Here is a 17,983-nt window from a genome sequence, read left to right on the forward strand (position 1 = left end):
ATCTGGGGAAACTTCTTTCCAGGGTGCTAAGCTGGTAGGACGTGAGGCTAGCACTGTTGGCAGCCTTGCTACCACCGTGAGGAGAGAGAAGGTCAAAGAGTAAGGCCATAAAAGGAGAGTATCGCTGAGAGAAGAAGAGGCAGAGTTCACAGGGCAGATGTCTTTTAGGTACTGGCTCCCAACCTAGAACTTTCTCTGGACCTTTCCATTACATTAACCAATGAAGTCCCTTTTCCAGAAGTCAGTTTGAGGGAATCTCTCTTCCCTGCAGCTGAATGGAGTACTAGCTTAACAAAAAAGCAGAATAGACAATGTAACTTTTTCTTTTTTTTTTCTTTTTTTTTTTTTTTTACAAAATCAATACAGCATTTGCAATACTTTTCACACAGATCCAGAAACCATAATAAAGTTTCACATTACTATGAAATTACTCAACATATCAGTTAAAAAGAGGCACATGATGATTTGTCCACATGGTCTCAAATGGTGTATGGGGGTTCTCAGGTCTGGGGAGCCACAGAGTGGCCTATTCCAGGTTTTGCTCCCCTCAATCTTCTTTTCTGTCCCATTACCAGCACCCCTGAGCATGTTTCAGCCCTGCTTTCAAGAGAAGTAGCCATCTCTACACAAGAAGGTCATAGACAGCAGGCCTCACAGCTGCACTTGGCTGTGCCATCAGCCTCCACGCAGTCACCGGTCCCCTTTAGCTCAGTGAAGAATTGGCTGTTGCCAACAGGGAAGCAAACACAGACCCAGGCTTCTGCTGCAGGACCTCAGGCCTGTCAAACTCTACAACCTGGGAGAGTGAGAAAGGAGGAGAGGGGAGGGACACCACTGAGCTCAGCCTTGAAGGATCCAAAGGCCTCCTTGGGGTGCTAGCCTGAGCACCCATCCTCCCACTGCCCCAGGGACTCAAGTCTCACCTTCCCATTGCTCATGACCAGGATGCGGTCACAATTGAGCACAGTGGTGATGCGGTGTGCAATGACCAGCACTGTGCAGCCCTGGAAGGCTTCCCGGATTGTGTGCTGGATCAGGGTATCGGTTTCCACATCAATGGAGGCTGTGGCTTCATCAATAAGGATGATCTGGTAGACACAAAACAGGGGTGAAGGCAGCTTCCTCTGGCCCTGAGCCCTGGATCTAGACTTGGGTCTACCACTAATCCACTGAGTCCCTTAGCTGAAAGATGGAGAGATTTGGATTGAGTTTAAAACGTACTCTGAGCTCTAATTGTCCATTATGTTGAAGAGAATGTTAGGTCTTGACCAAGAGCTTTTTTTTTTTTTGTAACCAGAGAATTAAGTTCTTGAAAATGAAAATGTCCCAGTCACAACTTCTTGTTTTATGAACTGCCTTCCTATTTGCCTGAATTAACACAGACCAGCATTTCCCAATGTGAGCCATATGCACATCCTTGGATGGCACATGAGATGGTGTGGCTAGTATATGGATAAACATTCTCTTTACTGTAACATTTTTATTTTATTTTATTAACCATATGCATTAGAAAAATATAACTAGCACAGAAATATGATTTAACAACTGTTACTGTATAGAATGAGGCTTTTTTGGTTTTATTATTTTTTTTAGAGAGAGAGCACATGCAAGTGGGCAAGAGAGGCAGAGAGAGAGACGGAAAGAGAGAATCCTAAGCAGGCTCCCACTCATCACAGAGCTGGACACAGGGCTTGATCTCACAACCCTCAGATCATGACCTGAGTTTAAATCAAGAGTTGGGACACAACTGATTGAGCCACCCAGGAGCCCCTAGAATAAGGCTGTTTAAAAAAAAATGGGGGGGGGGGAGCATCGCAGATAAGTCAAAGGAGAGACTGTATGTAGATATGACAAAAGTCATAAAGTGATGACTCAAATTTGGGAAACAATATAGAGAAAGCAACTTTGGCACCAGTAGCCTAGTAACCATAAAATTAGAAACTAAGTGGTTAAGAAATTGCTACATGCATATTGCAAATTCTGTCTTTCATCTCTGCTAGAAAGAGGGGAATAGTTCTTCCTGTGAAACCTTCCCCCAAGCTTCCAACCCCACTGAGCTCTGCCTGCTTTTCTTCTTAATTGTTATTTAAGTTCTAGTTAGTTAACATACAGTGCAATATTGATTTCAGGAGTAGAATTTAGTGATTCATCACTTACATACAACACTCAATGCTCATCACAAGTGCCCTCCTTAATACCTTATGCCCCATCTAGCCCATCCCCCATCCACATCCCTCCATCAGCCCTCAGTTTGTTCTCCATCATTAAGAGTCTCTTATTGTTTGTTTCCCTCTCTCTTTACCCCTCCCCTTCCCATGTGTTCATCTGTTTTATTTCTTAAATTCCACATGAGTGAGGTCATGTGGTATTTGTATTTCTCTGACTGACTTACTTCGCTTAGCGTAATACACTCTAGCTCCATCTACATCATTATAAATAGCAAGATTTCATTCTTTTCGATTGCTGAGTAATACTCCAATGTGTGTGTGTATATATATATATATATATATATATATATACACCAAATCTTTATCCATTCATCAGTTGATGGATGTCTGGGCTCTTTTCATAGTGTGGCTAGTGTTGATAAAGCTGCTATAAACATGGGATACATTTACGCTTTCAAATCTATATTTTTGTATCCTTTGGATATATGTGTACATATGAGTACCTGTGTGTGACATAATTTGAGAAAATTTGCTCCTGACTAGCACAGGTAGGTTCCTCAAAAAGTTAAAAATAGAACTACCTTATGATCCAGCATTTGCACTACTAGGTATTTATCCAAAGGATACAGAAGTGCTGATTTGAAGGGGCACATGTACCCCAATGTTTATAGCAGTGCTATCAACAATAGCCAAACTATGGAAAGAGCTCAGATATCCATCAACCAATGAATGGATAAAAAAAGATTTGGCATATATATATATATATATATATATATATATATATATATATATATGTATTTATATTTATTTATATTATATATTTATATATATTTATATTTACATAAATATTAGTCATCAAAAAGAATGAAATCTTGCATTTATAGTGATATGGATGGAGCTACAGAGTATTATGCTAAGTGAAATATATCAATCAGAAAAAGACAAATACCATATAATTTCATTCATATGTGGAATTTAAGAAACAAACAGGTGAACATAGGGAGAAAAAAAGAAAGAGAGGCAAACCAGAAAATAGAATCTCAACTATAGAGAGCAAACTTGAGGGTTGCTGGAGGGGAGGTTGGTAAGAGGATGGGTTAAATGGGTGATGGGTATTAAGGAGGGCACTTGTCACTTGTGGTGAGAACTGGGTGTTGTATGTAAGTGACGAATCACTAAATTCTACATCTGAAACTTTAATTAATTAATTAACTCTGGAACAGCTATCATCTGATTTCCAGCTCTAATAAAGACAAGGGAGGGTGTCTGGGTGGCTCTGTTGGTTAAGCATCTTTGACTCAGGTCATGATCTCACGGTTCATGAGTTCAAGTCTGCATCAAGTGAGCTCAAGCCCCACTTTATGTGAGTGTGGGCCCCACTTCTCTCTCTCTCTCTCTCTCTCTCTCTCTCTCTCTCTGCCCCTTGCTTACTTGTGCCCTCTCTCTCTCTCTCAAAAAAAAAAAAAAAAAAAAGACAAGGGAATGTCTTATACCCCAGTTTTAAAAAGAATATATGATAGAAAACTGTTAAATTAATAAGCTTCTCAACTTTAACTTTTTTAAGGGAAATGCATCATGATTTAGTTCCAGTGGTGGATCATTCAGCTTAGCTGCAGGGTATCAGAGTTTTGAGAGAGCCCAGCGTGAGTGCCCCCCACACTCAAGATATGGGCAGATTAGCAATCGGTGACATGAAGAAGCCTGTTGTGTATTTGTGGGAAAATGTATAGCATAGCATCCACTGTCCCGTGGAGATGGAGGGAGAAATAGCCAGTGTGGTTACCCAAACTGGGCGCCATCTGTGGTCTCACCTTGGAGTTGCGAAGGAGTGCTCTTGCAATGCAGAGCAGCTGCCTCTCCCCCACAGAGAAGTTTCTGCCACTTTCCACAACTTCTGCTTGCAGTCCTTGGGGTAACTTTGAGATCTGTAATATCAGGGAAAATGAGATATAGACTACATAGGCATGTGGGCATGCAGGCCACTGTGGGGTGAGACCTAACTTGACCCCATCAGACCTCCCCTATCACACTTTGTAACACTCCTCATCTCTCTATACTCCAATCACTGATATTTCTCTTCCTTATCTGTGCTTCTCTCACTCCCATCTCAGGATCTTTGTATATGCTAGTTCCTGTGCTGGAATGTTCTCTTGAAGATCTGCACCCTACTGCCCCCTCAACATTTGATCTCAGGTCAAATGCCCCATCTTTAAAGGGGCCTAGCTTGGCCATTCCACATAAAAGAGCTGCTCCCTGACTGAAGTAACTATTGTTACTACCTGAAAGTATCTCATGTGTCCATTTATTTGTTGCATTTATCTCCCATTGAATGTAAGCACCAGGAGGGCAAACACCTTACCTACCTTCCCTTTGCTGTGTCCCCTGAGCCTAGAACATGCCTGGTTCACTGTTAGTGTCTGAGTGCCATCAGACTTTATTTAGGAATCCAAAATCATCTCATCTCCATGAGATTATTTTATCTATGCCCCCAAATGGCAGCATCTGGAATATCATGCGAGATGAGCCCCAAAGGACCAACAGGCACCGCTGTTGAAGAGGCAGGCTAAAACTAAAAATCGGGTCTTGGAGCTACTTACTGTCATGCTCAGGAATGTCTTCTCCAAGACATCCCAGATCTGCTCATCTGTGTAGCGGTCAAAGGGGTCTAGGTTGAATCTGCCATATAAGAAGAGAAGTGTTCCATAACCACATGCAACCATTGAACAGTCTGTATAACACTGATATACAAATATTTGCTCAAGTCCCACTTTTACCTCTTTTAAGTATCTACCTAGAAGAAGAATTGCTGGATCATATGGTAATTTTATTTTTAACTTTTGAGGAAATGTCAAATTGTTTTCCACAGAGGCTATACCATTTTATATTCCCACCAGCAGTGAACGTGAGTTCCAGTTTCTCAACATCCTTGCCAACACTCATTATGTTCCTTTTTCTTTTTTCATTATAGCCATCCCAGTAGGAGTGAAGTGGTATCTCACTGTGGTGGGGTTGATTTTTCTGTCGTTTGCAGTGAAAAAAATCCTAATCGATCATCCAAGCAACATCAGGTTGGGATCTATCTGGACTTTATACCCATTAAGGTTCTCACTTTCATTTGGCATAGGCAACATTATTAATTCTCCTGCGTTATGCAACCACTCAGTCCTGATTAAAACCTATTCTTTTTCTCCAAAATATTTTTTAATGTTTTATTTATTTTTGAGAGAGAGAGAGAGCACAAGTAGGTGAGGGGCAGAGAGAGGGAGAGAGAGAGAGACAGAGAGAGAATCTGAAGCAGGCTCCAGGCTCTGAACTGTCAGCCTGATGCAGGGTTCAAACTCATAAACTCTCAAACTGCAAGATCATGACATGAGCTGAAGTCAGATGCTTACCAACTGAGCCAGCCAGGCACCTCTGATTAAAACCTATTCTTAATCTCTGCTTTATCTGTCCCCAGTTTTGGCAGACACACACATTTTGTGTGTAGGGCTAGATTGTATTAAAGCAGGAGGTAGAATGTCTTATCTGCATGATATTTGATAGTCTCCAAAACATTTTCATAGACAGACTCATTGACACCCTTTCCCCTCAAGGGATGGGTATACCCCTTTGGTTGATGGGGAAATTATGGCTTATCAGTGTTAAATGCTTGTTCAAGGTCACACCACAAGTCAGTCTGAGAGATAGGCTAGAATCAGAGACACTCAGAGATAGATGAAACTGCAATGGATAGAGAACCCAGGTCTCCTCTATTCTAGTTCACACTTCTCCCTGCTGCAAGGGGGGAATAGCACTGGCTAAGGCATGAGACTACCTGGAGTTAAACCTCATCTTTACCATTTACTTGTGTGTTTCCTGAAACAAGTCACTTTTCCTGTCTTAAGTTCAGTGTCTTCCCCTATAAAGTAAGGTAACAGTAGTGCCTACCTCATAGGGTTGGGGTGACAGTTAAATGAGACAGAACATTAAAGCATGGGCTAGCACATATAAATGCTCAAAAAATGTTAATTCATATTTTTATTACGCCTATACCAAGGCATTTGTCCTTGGTTCTAGCTTAACACAGAGATCTATCACTAAATATTATCTCATTCCCCTAACACAACCATTTTAAAGTCCCCTGTTTGTGCATATACTATGCACTCTTCCTAAAAAGTCTTTCTCCCCTTTTTCTTCCAGACAAGCTCCTACTTATCCTTCAAGGCTCTGCTCAAATATCTTTTCCTCTATGGAGCCTTTCTGGATTCACCCAAGTATGGCTATTTGACCTACTTCTGGGCTCCTTTCACACTTTGTTCATATCTCTGATCTGGTAAATATCCCCTTGTATTATAATCTGTTGGTTCTTATGTCTCTATACCCACCCACCCACCCCATGACTACATTCTGAACTTCTCAGGAGGAGTACAGGCAGTGATCATTCATCCAAGTGTCCTCAGGCCTTAGTACAATGTCTGGACCTAGGAAAGCCTCAGAAAAGGTAAATTAAATGAATGAAAGAAGGGAGGGGGGAGAGAGGGAGAGAGGAAGGAAGGAAGCAGGAAAGGGAGGGAGGAAAGGAATGAGAGGGAAGAAAGAAAGGAATGGGAGGGAGGAAGGAAGGAAGGAAGGAAGGGGACAGAGGAAGGAAGGGGAGGGAGGGAGAGAAGGAAGAAATGAAAGGGAGGGAGAGAAGGAAGGAGGCAGAAGGGAGGAAGAAAGCAAGCAGGGGAAGTAAGGGAGGAAGTAATAATGAGTAAATGAATAAATGATTGAACGGAGCTCTAGGGGTCAGTTTATCCTCTTGCCTCCGATAATGCCCCTTAAACATCCCTAAAACATGAGGAATCTAGCTTCATTTTTAATGCATTAGACTTCCTCAATCTCCATGCCTTAATGTTCCAACATAGCTTTAATGTGCACTGTTAAGTAGGAGTATGAATCTGGATAAAGTTTAGTCCCAGAGTCGACATCTGAGGAAATAGAAAGGTGAAGAGGCTGAAAGATCCAGTTCCATCTGCTTTGCTGACTGAACTGCCTGGATTCTTGTTCACTTCTCCTCTGCCTGGAATGTGCATCCTGTGAAGAAATGTTCCCTAACATCTAGCCTAAATGCCTCCTTCAGCTTTATCCAGTGGGAGGAGAGAAGAGAATAAACCACATCTAGACATAAAAGAATAAAGTGGCAGCCAAAATGCAAATGCTTAAGGGTGAACTAAAATCTGACCAATACCATCAGGTTTTAAAAAACTAAAAATGATGCCTTTCTTTTGTTTACCACATTATAGTTTACAAAGTGCTCTTGTGTATATCAGGGCTTCATTCAATCTTCAGGGACATTTCAGTGAGTCCCAGTGAGTGGCCCAGCTTGCCAAGAGATCAGAGGCCCCAAAACTGGAGCACTGGGCACCAGCTAACCAAAGACAGCCCAGCCCTGGCATCCTGGTCCTGCCACCCCTCCCAGGACCCCATCCTCTGCTTTACCTGATGGTTCCTGAAAGCAGGACAGGATCTTGAGGGATAACTGAGAACCTGGACCGCAGGTCCTCCAGGGCAATACTGCTGATGTCCACACCATCTATGAGAATCCGGCCTGCTGCAGGCTCCACCAGGCGGAAGAGAGCCACTCCCAAGGAGGACTTCCCTGTTGGGCAAGAAATATGCAGGGGTACTAAAGGCAGTTTCCTGATCTGCACTAGAAGCAGCACAGGCCACACCTGGAGTTCACAGCTGACCTGCTTCCCTCCATGGTCCATCCTTTGTCATCCTGAGCCCTGAGAGAGCAGAAGAGGAGTGGAGTCTCTGCTCCAACTAGTGCCCCAAACCATGAGCAGATTTCTTACAGCCTAGATCAGAGGGCACAACTGGAGCTCCTGGGTATATCCGGCCATTCATATATTTCTGTTTCACATATATTTCACACACACAGTGCTACTGTTATTTTCTAAATTTTTGCCAGCATTTAAAAAATCCAAAGATCCTATGTACAAAATTTCTTTTTTTTTTTTCCTATATACAAAATTTCAAATAGCATGCTTTTCTTGAATCCTAGAACTGGCAACACTAGTCCCACATCCTCCCACATAACAAGCAGCAGGAGCTGAGTGCGGCTGCTTCCTTGAGAGAGAACAGTGCTCTCCAGTTCAACATTCTGCCCTCCTCACCTTTCTTCATCACATCCTAGACCCATAGTAGCTTCTCTACGTCAGACTGTAGCCCTCTCAGGCCAATTGCAGGCAAGAAGTAGAAAGGAAAGGACACACTAAAGAACACAGGTAGAAACTCTTCACCTAGCAGGAGTGCAAGGCCTGCAGGGGGCCTGAGGAAGTGGAGACCCATGAAGGTTCTTGTCTTCCTAGAGGTCTACCTGGAGGAAGCAGCTCCTAGGCACACAAGAGTGGGGCAAGAATCAAGTCTGAGGATCGTCTTTGAACAATGTAAAAAAGGAGGGAGCTACACTTAGACCAGACCTCCCAAAAGTAATAAGAGAGGAAGGGAGGGAAAGAAGTCATAACGGAGAGGACAAAGAAGGAGGCTGATAAGAGAGGTCTAGGAATGGTAAGAAGGAAGGAGAAGCAGGACCCGGACTTCACTCCTGGACCTGCTCTTCACCCTAGCAGAGCCCTGTAATGCCCCTTGCTTGAAACACTCCTCCCCTGCACCCTATCCATCCTTCCTGGCTCAGCTCAAATGCTGGCCTCAGAGCCCAGGCCACTGTAGCTCGCCAGAGCTCAGCCCCATTACTCTGTTAATGGCACCCTTTTACTTCCTCCATGACATTCGTCACAATCTGTAATTACCTTATTTATTTCCTAATTTGATGACTTAACACCTATCTTTTCCAGTGGAAAAGCAGGACTTTTTCCATGATAGCAGGACCTTGGGTTCTGTTTACTAGTGCACAGTATAAAGTGAGGGCCCAATAAACATCTGTGGGGTCACTGAGTAAACACATGCCTGGAAATAGGTCCAACACCCACAGGTCAAAGTTGAGGACAGGGGGTGCCCCAGGACATGCCACTCACCAGAGCCTGTCCTTCCCACGATGCCCACCACTTCTTGGCCATGAATTGTCAGGTTGATGCCATTAAGGATAATGGGTGTGTTGTCTCTGTATTTCATCTGATAATCCTGGAATGTGATTTCTCCATGCTGTGGCCACCCAGGGGGACAGCTCATGCCTTCTATGTGCAAAGGAGCCTCAGGGACACACATCTCATTTTTGAAGAAAGAAAAAGAAATAAATAGTTATCATTAATCTCTGCCTATCTCCTGCTGACCCACTGGCTTCCAGCTGTTGGGTGTGTAACCCACCCCAGCCTGTCTCACACTGGGCTCAAGCCACCAGCTGTGTAATTGCAGGAGCACCCCAAGAGGAACATCCTGCTCCACTTACCTGATGTGCACATAATTTTATCCCCAAAGAGTGAGAGACTATTTGGCTAGCCCCCCTGTTATTAACATAGAGAACTTCTTCTAATTTATTATGTGAGGCTCTAAAGAAATAGAATCCAGAACAGTGACAATAAAGGCAGCAGAGCTAACTGACCCCTTTGGGGCATGTTTTATAGCACAGCGGCCTTGTGCAGACTTATGCTCCCTCTATCCTTATCAATGAGGTAGGTAATTTTAAATGCATTTCACACACAAGGAAATAGAGGCTCAAATGGGTTAAATGACTTATTTAAGATCATAGAGCTTATGAACTCAGACCAGGACTGCCTGACTTCAAGCTCATAACTGAATCAAGCACAGCTGGGTATGTCCTGAGGCCTGAATGATGGAAAAGAAGCACAATCCACAATTCACAGCCCTTCACCACAGGTGCTATGTACAATAGCATCTCTTCATGTTAAATCAAAGTTCTATGATTCACAAATTATGCTCCTATTAACAGGGGCTGGAAAACTGGTTTTAAAGGCTCTGCCAGTCCCCGGCTGTGCAATCTTAAGCAAGATGCTGAGCCTGGCCAAGCCTCAGTTTCCTCTTCCAGGGGGATGATAATTCAATCAACCTTATAAAAGTGTTTTGTGGTTCCATGAGATAATCTATATATAAAAATATTGAGCCTTTACTGTGAGCCAGGCACTGTACTAAGTGCTTTACATATTGTGTTATTTAATCTTTGTAATAACCCAATGAAGTAGATACAGTGACCTGTCCCAGTTTACACGGCTGACTCAAGTGGCAAAGCTTGGACTTGAACCCAGGTGATCTGGCTCTAAAACCTGTGTTCTTTTTTTTTTTATGTAACATTTTAGGTTTTATTATTTTTTTTCAATATATGAAATTTATTGTCAAATTGGTTTCCATACAACACCCAGTGCTCATCCTAAAAGGTGTCCTCCTCAATACCCATCACCCACCCTCCCCTCCCTCCCACCCCCCATCAACCCTCAGTTTGTTCTCAGTTTTTAACAGTCTCTTATGCTTTGGTTCTCTCCCACTCTAACCTCTTTTTTTTTTTTTTCCTTCCCCTCCTCCATGGGGTTCTGTGAAGTTTCTCAGGATCCACATAAGAGTGAAAACATATGGTATCTGTCTTTCTCTGTATGGCTTATTTCACTTAGCATCACACTCTCCAGTTCCATCCACATTGCTACAAAGGGCCATATTTCGTTCTTTCTCATTGCCATGTAGTACTCCATTGTGTATATAAACCACACTGTCTTTATCCATTCATCAGTTGATGGACATTTAGGCTCTTTCCATAATTTGGCTATTGTTGAGAGTGCTGCTATAAACATTGGGGTACAAGTGCCCCTATGCATCAGTACTCCTGTAGCCCTTGGGTAAATACCTAGCAGTGCTATTGCTGGGTCATAGAGTAGGTCTATTTTTAATTTTCTGAGGAACCTCCACACTGCTTTCCAGAGCGGCTGCACCAATTTGCATTCCCACCAACAGTGCAAGAGGGTTCCCGTTTCTCCACATCCTCTCCAGCATCTATAGTTTCCTGATTTGTTCATTTTGGCCACTCTGATTGGCGTGAGGTGATATCTGAGTGTGGTTTTGATTTGTATTTCCCTGATGAGGAGCGACGTTGAGCATCTTTTCATGTGCCTGTTGGCCATCCGGATGTCTTCTTTAGAGAAGTGTCTATTCATGTTTTCTGCCCATTTCTTCACTGGGTTATTTGTTTTTTGGGTGTGGAGTTTGGTGAGCTCTTTATAGATTTTGGATACTAGCCCTTTGTCCGATATGTCATTTGCAAATATCTTTTCCCATTCCGTTGGTTGCCTTTTAGTTTTGTTGGTGGTTTCCTTTGCTGTGCAGAAGCTTTTTATCTTCATAAGGTCCCAGTAATTCATTTTTGCTTTTAATTCCCTTGCCTTTGGGGATGTGTCGAGTAAGAGATTGCTACGGCTGAGGTCAGAGAGGTCTTTTCCTGCTTTCTCCTCTAGGGTTTTGATGGTTTCCTGTCTCACATTCAGGTCCTTTATCCATTTTGAGTTTATTTTTGTGAATAGTGTGAGAAAGTGGTCTAGTTTCAATCTTCTGCATGTTGTTGTCCAGTTCTCCCAGCACCATTTGTTAAAGAGACTGTCTTTTTTCCATTGGATGTTCTTTCCTGCTTTGTCAAAGATGAGTTGGCCATATGTTTGTGGGTCTAGTTCTGGGGTTTCTATTCTATTCCATTGGTCTATGTGTCTGTTTTTGTGCCAATACCATGCTGTCTTGATGATGACAGCTTTGTAGTAGAGGCTAAAGTCTGGGATTGTGATGCCTCCTGCTTTGGTCTTCTTCTTCAAAATTACTTTGGCTATTCGGGCCTTTTGTGGTTCCATATGAATTTTAAGACTGCTTGTTCTAGTTTCGAGAAGAATGCTGGTGCAATTTTGATTGGGATTGCATTGAATGGGTAGATAGCTTTGGGTAGTATTGACATTTTGACAATATTTATTCGTCCAATCCATGAGCAGGGAATGTCTTTCCATTTCTTTATATCTTCTTCAATTACCTTCATAAGCTTTCTATAGTTTTCAGCATACAGATCTTTTACATCTTTGGTTAGATTTATCCCTAGGTATTTTATGCTTCTTGATGCAATTGTGAATGGGATCAGTTTCTTTATTTGTCTTTCTGTTGCTTCATTGTTAGTGTATAAGAATGCAAGTGATTTCTGTACATTGATTTGTATCCTGCAACTTTGCTGAATTCATGTATCAGTTCTAGCAGACTTTTGGTGGAGTCTATCGGATTTTCCATGTATAATATCATGTCATCTGCAAAAAGCGAAAGCTTGACTTCATCTTTGCCAATTTGGATGCCTTTTATTTCCTTTTGTTGTCTGATTGCTGATGCTAGAACTTCTAAAACCTGTGTTCTTAACTACTCTAACACAAATAGAAGCAATAATATTAATAATACCTATTATTATTGACATTATTATTGTTTTTATACTTGGGCAAGACTCCCATTTCTAAAAAGGGCAGATTATTCTCTCTACATCCAGGAAAGCTGTGGGGGATGTGATGAAAATGGGCCATAGAGTATGGAAGGGTTTCTAAGAAATGACATCCACAGGTCCAGGGAAGATGGGGAGGGGCTGCAATTGCCTCTTGAAAAAATCTTAGGACCCCTGGGGTGCTGGAGCTTGCAGAGGCCATGGAAGCTGAGCCCCAGACATGGGTGTGAAAACTTCCTGAGCTCCCCACACCGAACCCAGACCTGCATCCCACCTTCATGTACTGCAGCATCCTCTCTGCGGAAGTGAAGTACGCCTCTGTCTCTGAACCAACCCGGGCAGTGGCCTGGAAGTTGGATGCCAGCTGGAGTGAAGGAGAAGCATCAGATCAAGAGACTGACAGGGGTGTGCTTAGGATTTCAATGCCCCTAAAAAACACTCATCACCACCCCTCCTGAGTGACTTCTCAAACTAAGACAATTTCCTTACAAGAGTGGAGCAGATACCTTTGGTGCCCCCCAAGCCCACTTCTGAGGTTAGCTGCGTGATGGCATGCAGTTCTGGGCAAGACACCACTGACACTATCCCACCTCAAGTACCCTTTGTGTGTATTTCTGCTTTCTGCTCAAAACCTTCACTCACACCACAGGAGCCCCTTCTGTCCATGCACAGTTGCAGCCCCAAAACACAGGGGAGTGAAAGTGCTGTGGGCAAACCCTCAACTAATGGGGAAAGGAGCCAGTAAATGAAGGCTCCTGTCCCTCAGTCTCTGGGGGACAATCCAGGGAGCATCCTATATGCTTCTCAGAAGGTGCCAGTAGAGTTGAGAGGTGGTGACCCAGAAACAGCAATCTCAATGACACTTGCCCATAACAGAGTTTCTCCTTCCCTGCCTCTCTCTCTCCTGCTCCCTCAGTCATGTTTCTTAGGAGCACATCTCAAATAATCTGCCTACACCCAAGTCCTTGTTTCTGGCCTTGCCTTTAAGGAGTCTCAGGGATGCTCAGGAATTGGAGGCACCAGAGATGAGGACAACTGAGGCCCAAAAGGGGAAATAACATACACAGAATCACCTGGAACCTGGAGGTAGAGCTGAGATGGGGAACCCAATCTTCATACTCCCCATCCCCCTGGTCCAAGATGTGGGCTAACAGGCCATGAAGAAAGTTCTGGACAATAAGTTCACTATGAATTCATTTAGCACACTCCTTGAGGGCTCTCTGCCATGTGCCAAGCCAGGATCTGTGCCCTAAACTGCAACAGACCCAGGCCTTGCCCTCAAGGAGCTCCCAGTCAGGTGGGGAGACAGATAGGTCAACAGAGAATGCCAGCACAAGGGGATGTACTTCACCCTGGGAGGCACTATGGAGAGCCATTAAGGACCCCCCAGACAAGGTCCCCCCAGACAAGGGCCACAGGGAAGTCTTCCTGCAGCAGTTGGCACAGGAGTTTCATTTTAAGGAGAGGTGGGATTTAGCAGGTTAAAAATGGGTGGAGAAGGGCACTCCATAGAGAGGGGACAAAGCCCTGAAAATAGTAAGTAGCAGGATATATTCAAGGCCTTGCATGCCATTCGGCTATGACTGGAACAAAGAGTATGGGAAGGGGAAGGAAAGCCCTTTAGAAGTCAGAGAAGGTGGATGCCATAATGAAATGACACTGACAGTTGGAAAGGAGCCCAAGGAGACTGCCTTTCCTTCAGTCAGTGTATCAGACATGGCTGGTTGCCTTGTTAGTAGCCGGTCGCTTTTTTCTTTCTTGCTAGCACAACCTCCATTATGCTCAGGCATCTGGCACCCTGGTGCTCCAGGGAGACTTGGTTAACTCCATTCCTCTTGTCACTGATAGGTTTAAGGTGTGAGCCATGCTACAATTCTGGCCAATGAAGCATGAGGAAGAGTCAGATGGGAGTATTCTGGGAAGCTGCTCCTTGTTCTTAAAACAGAGCACATGAAAAAAGTTCTCTCCTTTCTAACTTTTGGTGGTTATTTGGTGAGGATATGTTGCTTGGGGCTGCAGCAGCCATTTTGTGACCTTGAATAGACAATCCTGAGGATGAAGCCAGGATGTGGATGCCAGGGCAAAAAGATAGAATGCTCATGGATTCATGCTAGGTCACTAAATTAACAAAGAAGAGCTTACCCCAGCCTTCTGGATACATCACATAATAAGCCTCCAAACTGCCAAGGCCATTTTGAACTGGTTCTAGCATTTGCTGGCTGGAGGCCAGGAGCATCTCAATTATTTACAGTTCTTAAGGTTGCAAAGCAACATGGTGTGCGATTCCTGCTACCCAAAACTTGAACATAATTTCATCAAGAGTGCATGCAGATGTCAGCAAGGCACCAGTGTGGCCAGAGGAAAGATGTATGCTGGGGTCACAGGGCCAGATTTGAGGGGCCTGAGGGCACGGCCCATAGCTTAGGGTTAGCATAAGGAGACGGGGAATCTCTGAGGGCTCTAAACAAGACAGTGACATCAGGAAAACTGTAACTAAAGGTCACTCTGGTGAGATGTAGGAGGTAGACAGGAGGGGCTTCAAGGGGAGGAGAGGAGGCTTCGAGGTTGCTACCTAGGATAGAGATGAGACACTTGAACAGGACAGCAGACATGGAGAAGAAAAAATAAATCCAGGGCCATTTTGAAGCAGTCAGGCCTCCAGCAGAACTCCTAACTAGTTTCCTGTGATGGAACAAGCTGGGGAGACCTTTGAGAGGTGCCTCATGTGCACAGTGCACCCTGGGAGAGATGAGACCCTGCCCCTCTTGCCTGGGCCAGCACACGATAACATTGCCCCAAGCTTTGCCCCCCTGGCCCATGTCATATAGGAACCAGGAGGGATATCTGGCCTTGGTGACTCCAGATCCCCTTTGACACCAGTGTGGTACCTCTCCCCAAGTTTTGGAAGGTTTGGGGGCAACTCTGCACTGGCACATGCATGTGTGTGTGTGTGTGTGTGTGTGTGTGTGTGTGCACATGCGCATATGTATGTTTGTCAGAGAGAGGAAGACAGAGAGGAGAGGAGTGTGACCCACTAGGGACAAACCTATCTCTCACCAGCTGTGGGAACCAGGGCAAGTTACAGAACTCTGAAGTTCTGACTTCCTACCTGTAAGTGAGGAACAATAACAGCTAACATTTACTGAGCATTTATTCTGGGCCAAGCACTGTTCTAGGTGTTCAACATGCATTAATCCTCATGTTTATACATGTCTCACAAATCTGTAATTTTGGAACTTGTATTATCTCCTTTTTACAAAATGAAGAACCCCAGGTACAAGGAGGGTAAGAGGCTTCCCCAAAGTCACACAGCTAATAATGGGCAGAGCCTGGCTTGAACCCACATTCCAAAGCACACAATCTTAACCATTTTGCTATAGCTCATGGAATGTAGTAAGAATTCAATGCAAGAAAGTACAACAAGCACCTAGCAAAGTGCTAGCTCAGTGCAAGTGTCCAGTACATTCCATGTTGTTGCACTGGTAAGCTGTCTGCAAGTGTGAGCACAGCACAGCCACCTGCATGGCCTGGGTGCCTGCAGAAGGCTCCACACACACAGGCATGGCTGTGCATGTACAGGACTGCATATTTATGCAAATATATACCTGCTGCAGGGGCTCAACAAGGAGCAAGATGGAGCCCCTTGGCATACTCAAAAGATGCCTCACCATTGGGACACATGAGACCCAAAGCCAGTTAGAAAGAAAGCCACATGACCATAGAGAAGGCAGTTAATGAGCACCCCCTCGGGGAGCTGGAATTGTGTAACCAGTGTTCCCCCAGGCGGCTGCAAAGCCAGCCTCTGGCCTCACAGCCCTTGTGGCTAGCCCTTCCACTGGACTGACCCTGCAGACATGAACTTGGCCAGCTAGACCCTCTCATGCCCCAGTGTAGTGGACGTGGAGGAACTCAGGCCAGGAGCTTTGCAGGATGCTACATCAGAATCCCCTAGAGAATCTGCTTTTAAAATTAGATTCCGAGACCCCACCCACCCAGGACCTGACTCTGAAAACCCAAGGCTGTGCTCTAGAGCATGGTCCTCCTGTCAGTTGTACCAGTGCCCAGGCCGAACATTCCTGCAAGGCTGGGACAAAGTGTTCTGCTTCAAGTCCTGTGCACTTTAAAGTCTGAGAAGATCTGTTTCAGGGGAGGGACTGGATGACTCCTTAGATAACTCAAGGAAGCCTGATAGCTGACTCAACAAATGACAGTAAAGTGAGAACATACCAGACAGCAAATAACAGGTCTTGGTTCTTACCCTGGCTCTACTTCTTTATTTTTTAATGTTTATTTATTTTTGAGAGAGAGAAAGAGAAACAGAGAGACAGAGAGACAGAGACAGAACACAAGCAGGGGAGGGGCAGAAAGAGAGAGAGGGAGACACAGAATCTGAAGCAGGCTCCAGGCTTTGAGCTGTCAGCACAGAGCCCGACGCAGGGCTTGAACACAGGAACCATGAGATCATGAACTGAGCCAAAGTCAGATGTTCAACTCCCTGAGCCATCCAGGTGCCCCATTCTGGCTCTACTTCTAGTGCTCTATACATTCAGACAAATATTTCCCTTTCTGGGCTTCAATGTCCCCATCTGCACAATAAGAGGGTTGGACTGGACTGCCTGCGGGCTCCATTCAATCCCAATACTCTAAGATTCTATTAAATAGCTTTAAATATAGACTTCCCAGTTCAGAGGTGACAGGAAAACAGGAAAGCAGACGATTCAGAAGGCCAAGCACACAACTCATAAAGCCACAAATGGCCAAAACCCAAGGTATTATCAAAGTCCCATGAACCCCTAAGTCTGTCCACAGGCCACAAGCCAAAACCCCACTGTCTGAGAGTCCCTCCCTCACCTGCAGGATGAGGCTGATAGCCATAGCTTTATAGGAATATGGGGCAGAGGAAATGCCAAAAGCCACAAACAAGGCCACAGTCAAGGTCAGCAGGTTGGTCATGGTCTCCAGCCTCAGTGCTATCCATCTCGAGGAAGACAGGAACATCAGCATGTAGTTATTCTGTATATCACTCAGCCTCTTAAACCTGAGAAAGAAAGGACAACCTGAAAACAACATGTGTTTGTCTAACCCAGAGTTTCCTGGGAGTGGACACTGGTTGCTCCCTCCAGCATCCGGTTCCCCACTCCACCCAAGGAACCTGAATTATCTTTGGGGGCCTTCTCCCTGCCCCTTTCTTGGTCATGGAGTTGACCTGACCCCAGATCTAGGAGTAAGCTCTGACTGACTTATCAGCCCAGGCTCTTCCCTAGACCTTGATCATCAGTTAGGGGAAGTTCCCTACCCAGGCCAATAAGAGTGAATAAATGTCAGGATCTACTCATGAGTGAGGGGAAGTATCTATCCTTCCAAGTATCTATCCTTCCAAGTATCTATCCACCTTGGAGAAGGGGCTGTGTCTGTCTTATTCACTACC

General features: G+C 44.4%; 1 protein-coding gene across 1 annotated transcript in view; it reads right to left on the reverse strand.

The window, feature by feature from the left end:
- Positions 1 to 336: 336 nt before the first annotated feature.
- ABCC11 (ATP binding cassette subfamily C member 11) overlaps positions 337 to 17,983 on the reverse strand; it is a 61,312-nt gene continuing 43,665 nt past the window's right edge. Inside the window, exons 22-29 of the mRNA XM_078438554.1 lie at positions 17,407 to 17,593; positions 12,830 to 12,919; positions 9,173 to 9,362; positions 7,632 to 7,791; positions 4,766 to 4,844; positions 3,980 to 4,093; positions 924 to 1,088; positions 337 to 796 (exon numbers count right to left, since the gene is read on the reverse strand). Of these exons, the coding sequence (XP_078294680.1) occupies positions 704 to 796; positions 924 to 1,088; positions 3,980 to 4,093; positions 4,766 to 4,844; positions 7,632 to 7,791; positions 9,173 to 9,362; positions 12,830 to 12,919; positions 17,407 to 17,593 (1,078 nt within the window). The 3' untranslated portion in view covers positions 337 to 703. The remainder of the gene's footprint in view (positions 797 to 923; positions 1,089 to 3,979; positions 4,094 to 4,765; positions 4,845 to 7,631; positions 7,792 to 9,172; positions 9,363 to 12,829; positions 12,920 to 17,406; positions 17,594 to 17,983) is intronic.

The sequence above is a fragment of the Panthera onca genome, chromosome E2 (genome assembly GCF_046562875.1).
Source record: "Panthera onca isolate mPanOnc1 chromosome E2, mPanOnc1 haplotype 2, whole genome shotgun sequence".
Taxonomy (NCBI): Eukaryota; Metazoa; Chordata; class Mammalia; order Carnivora; family Felidae; genus Panthera; species Panthera onca.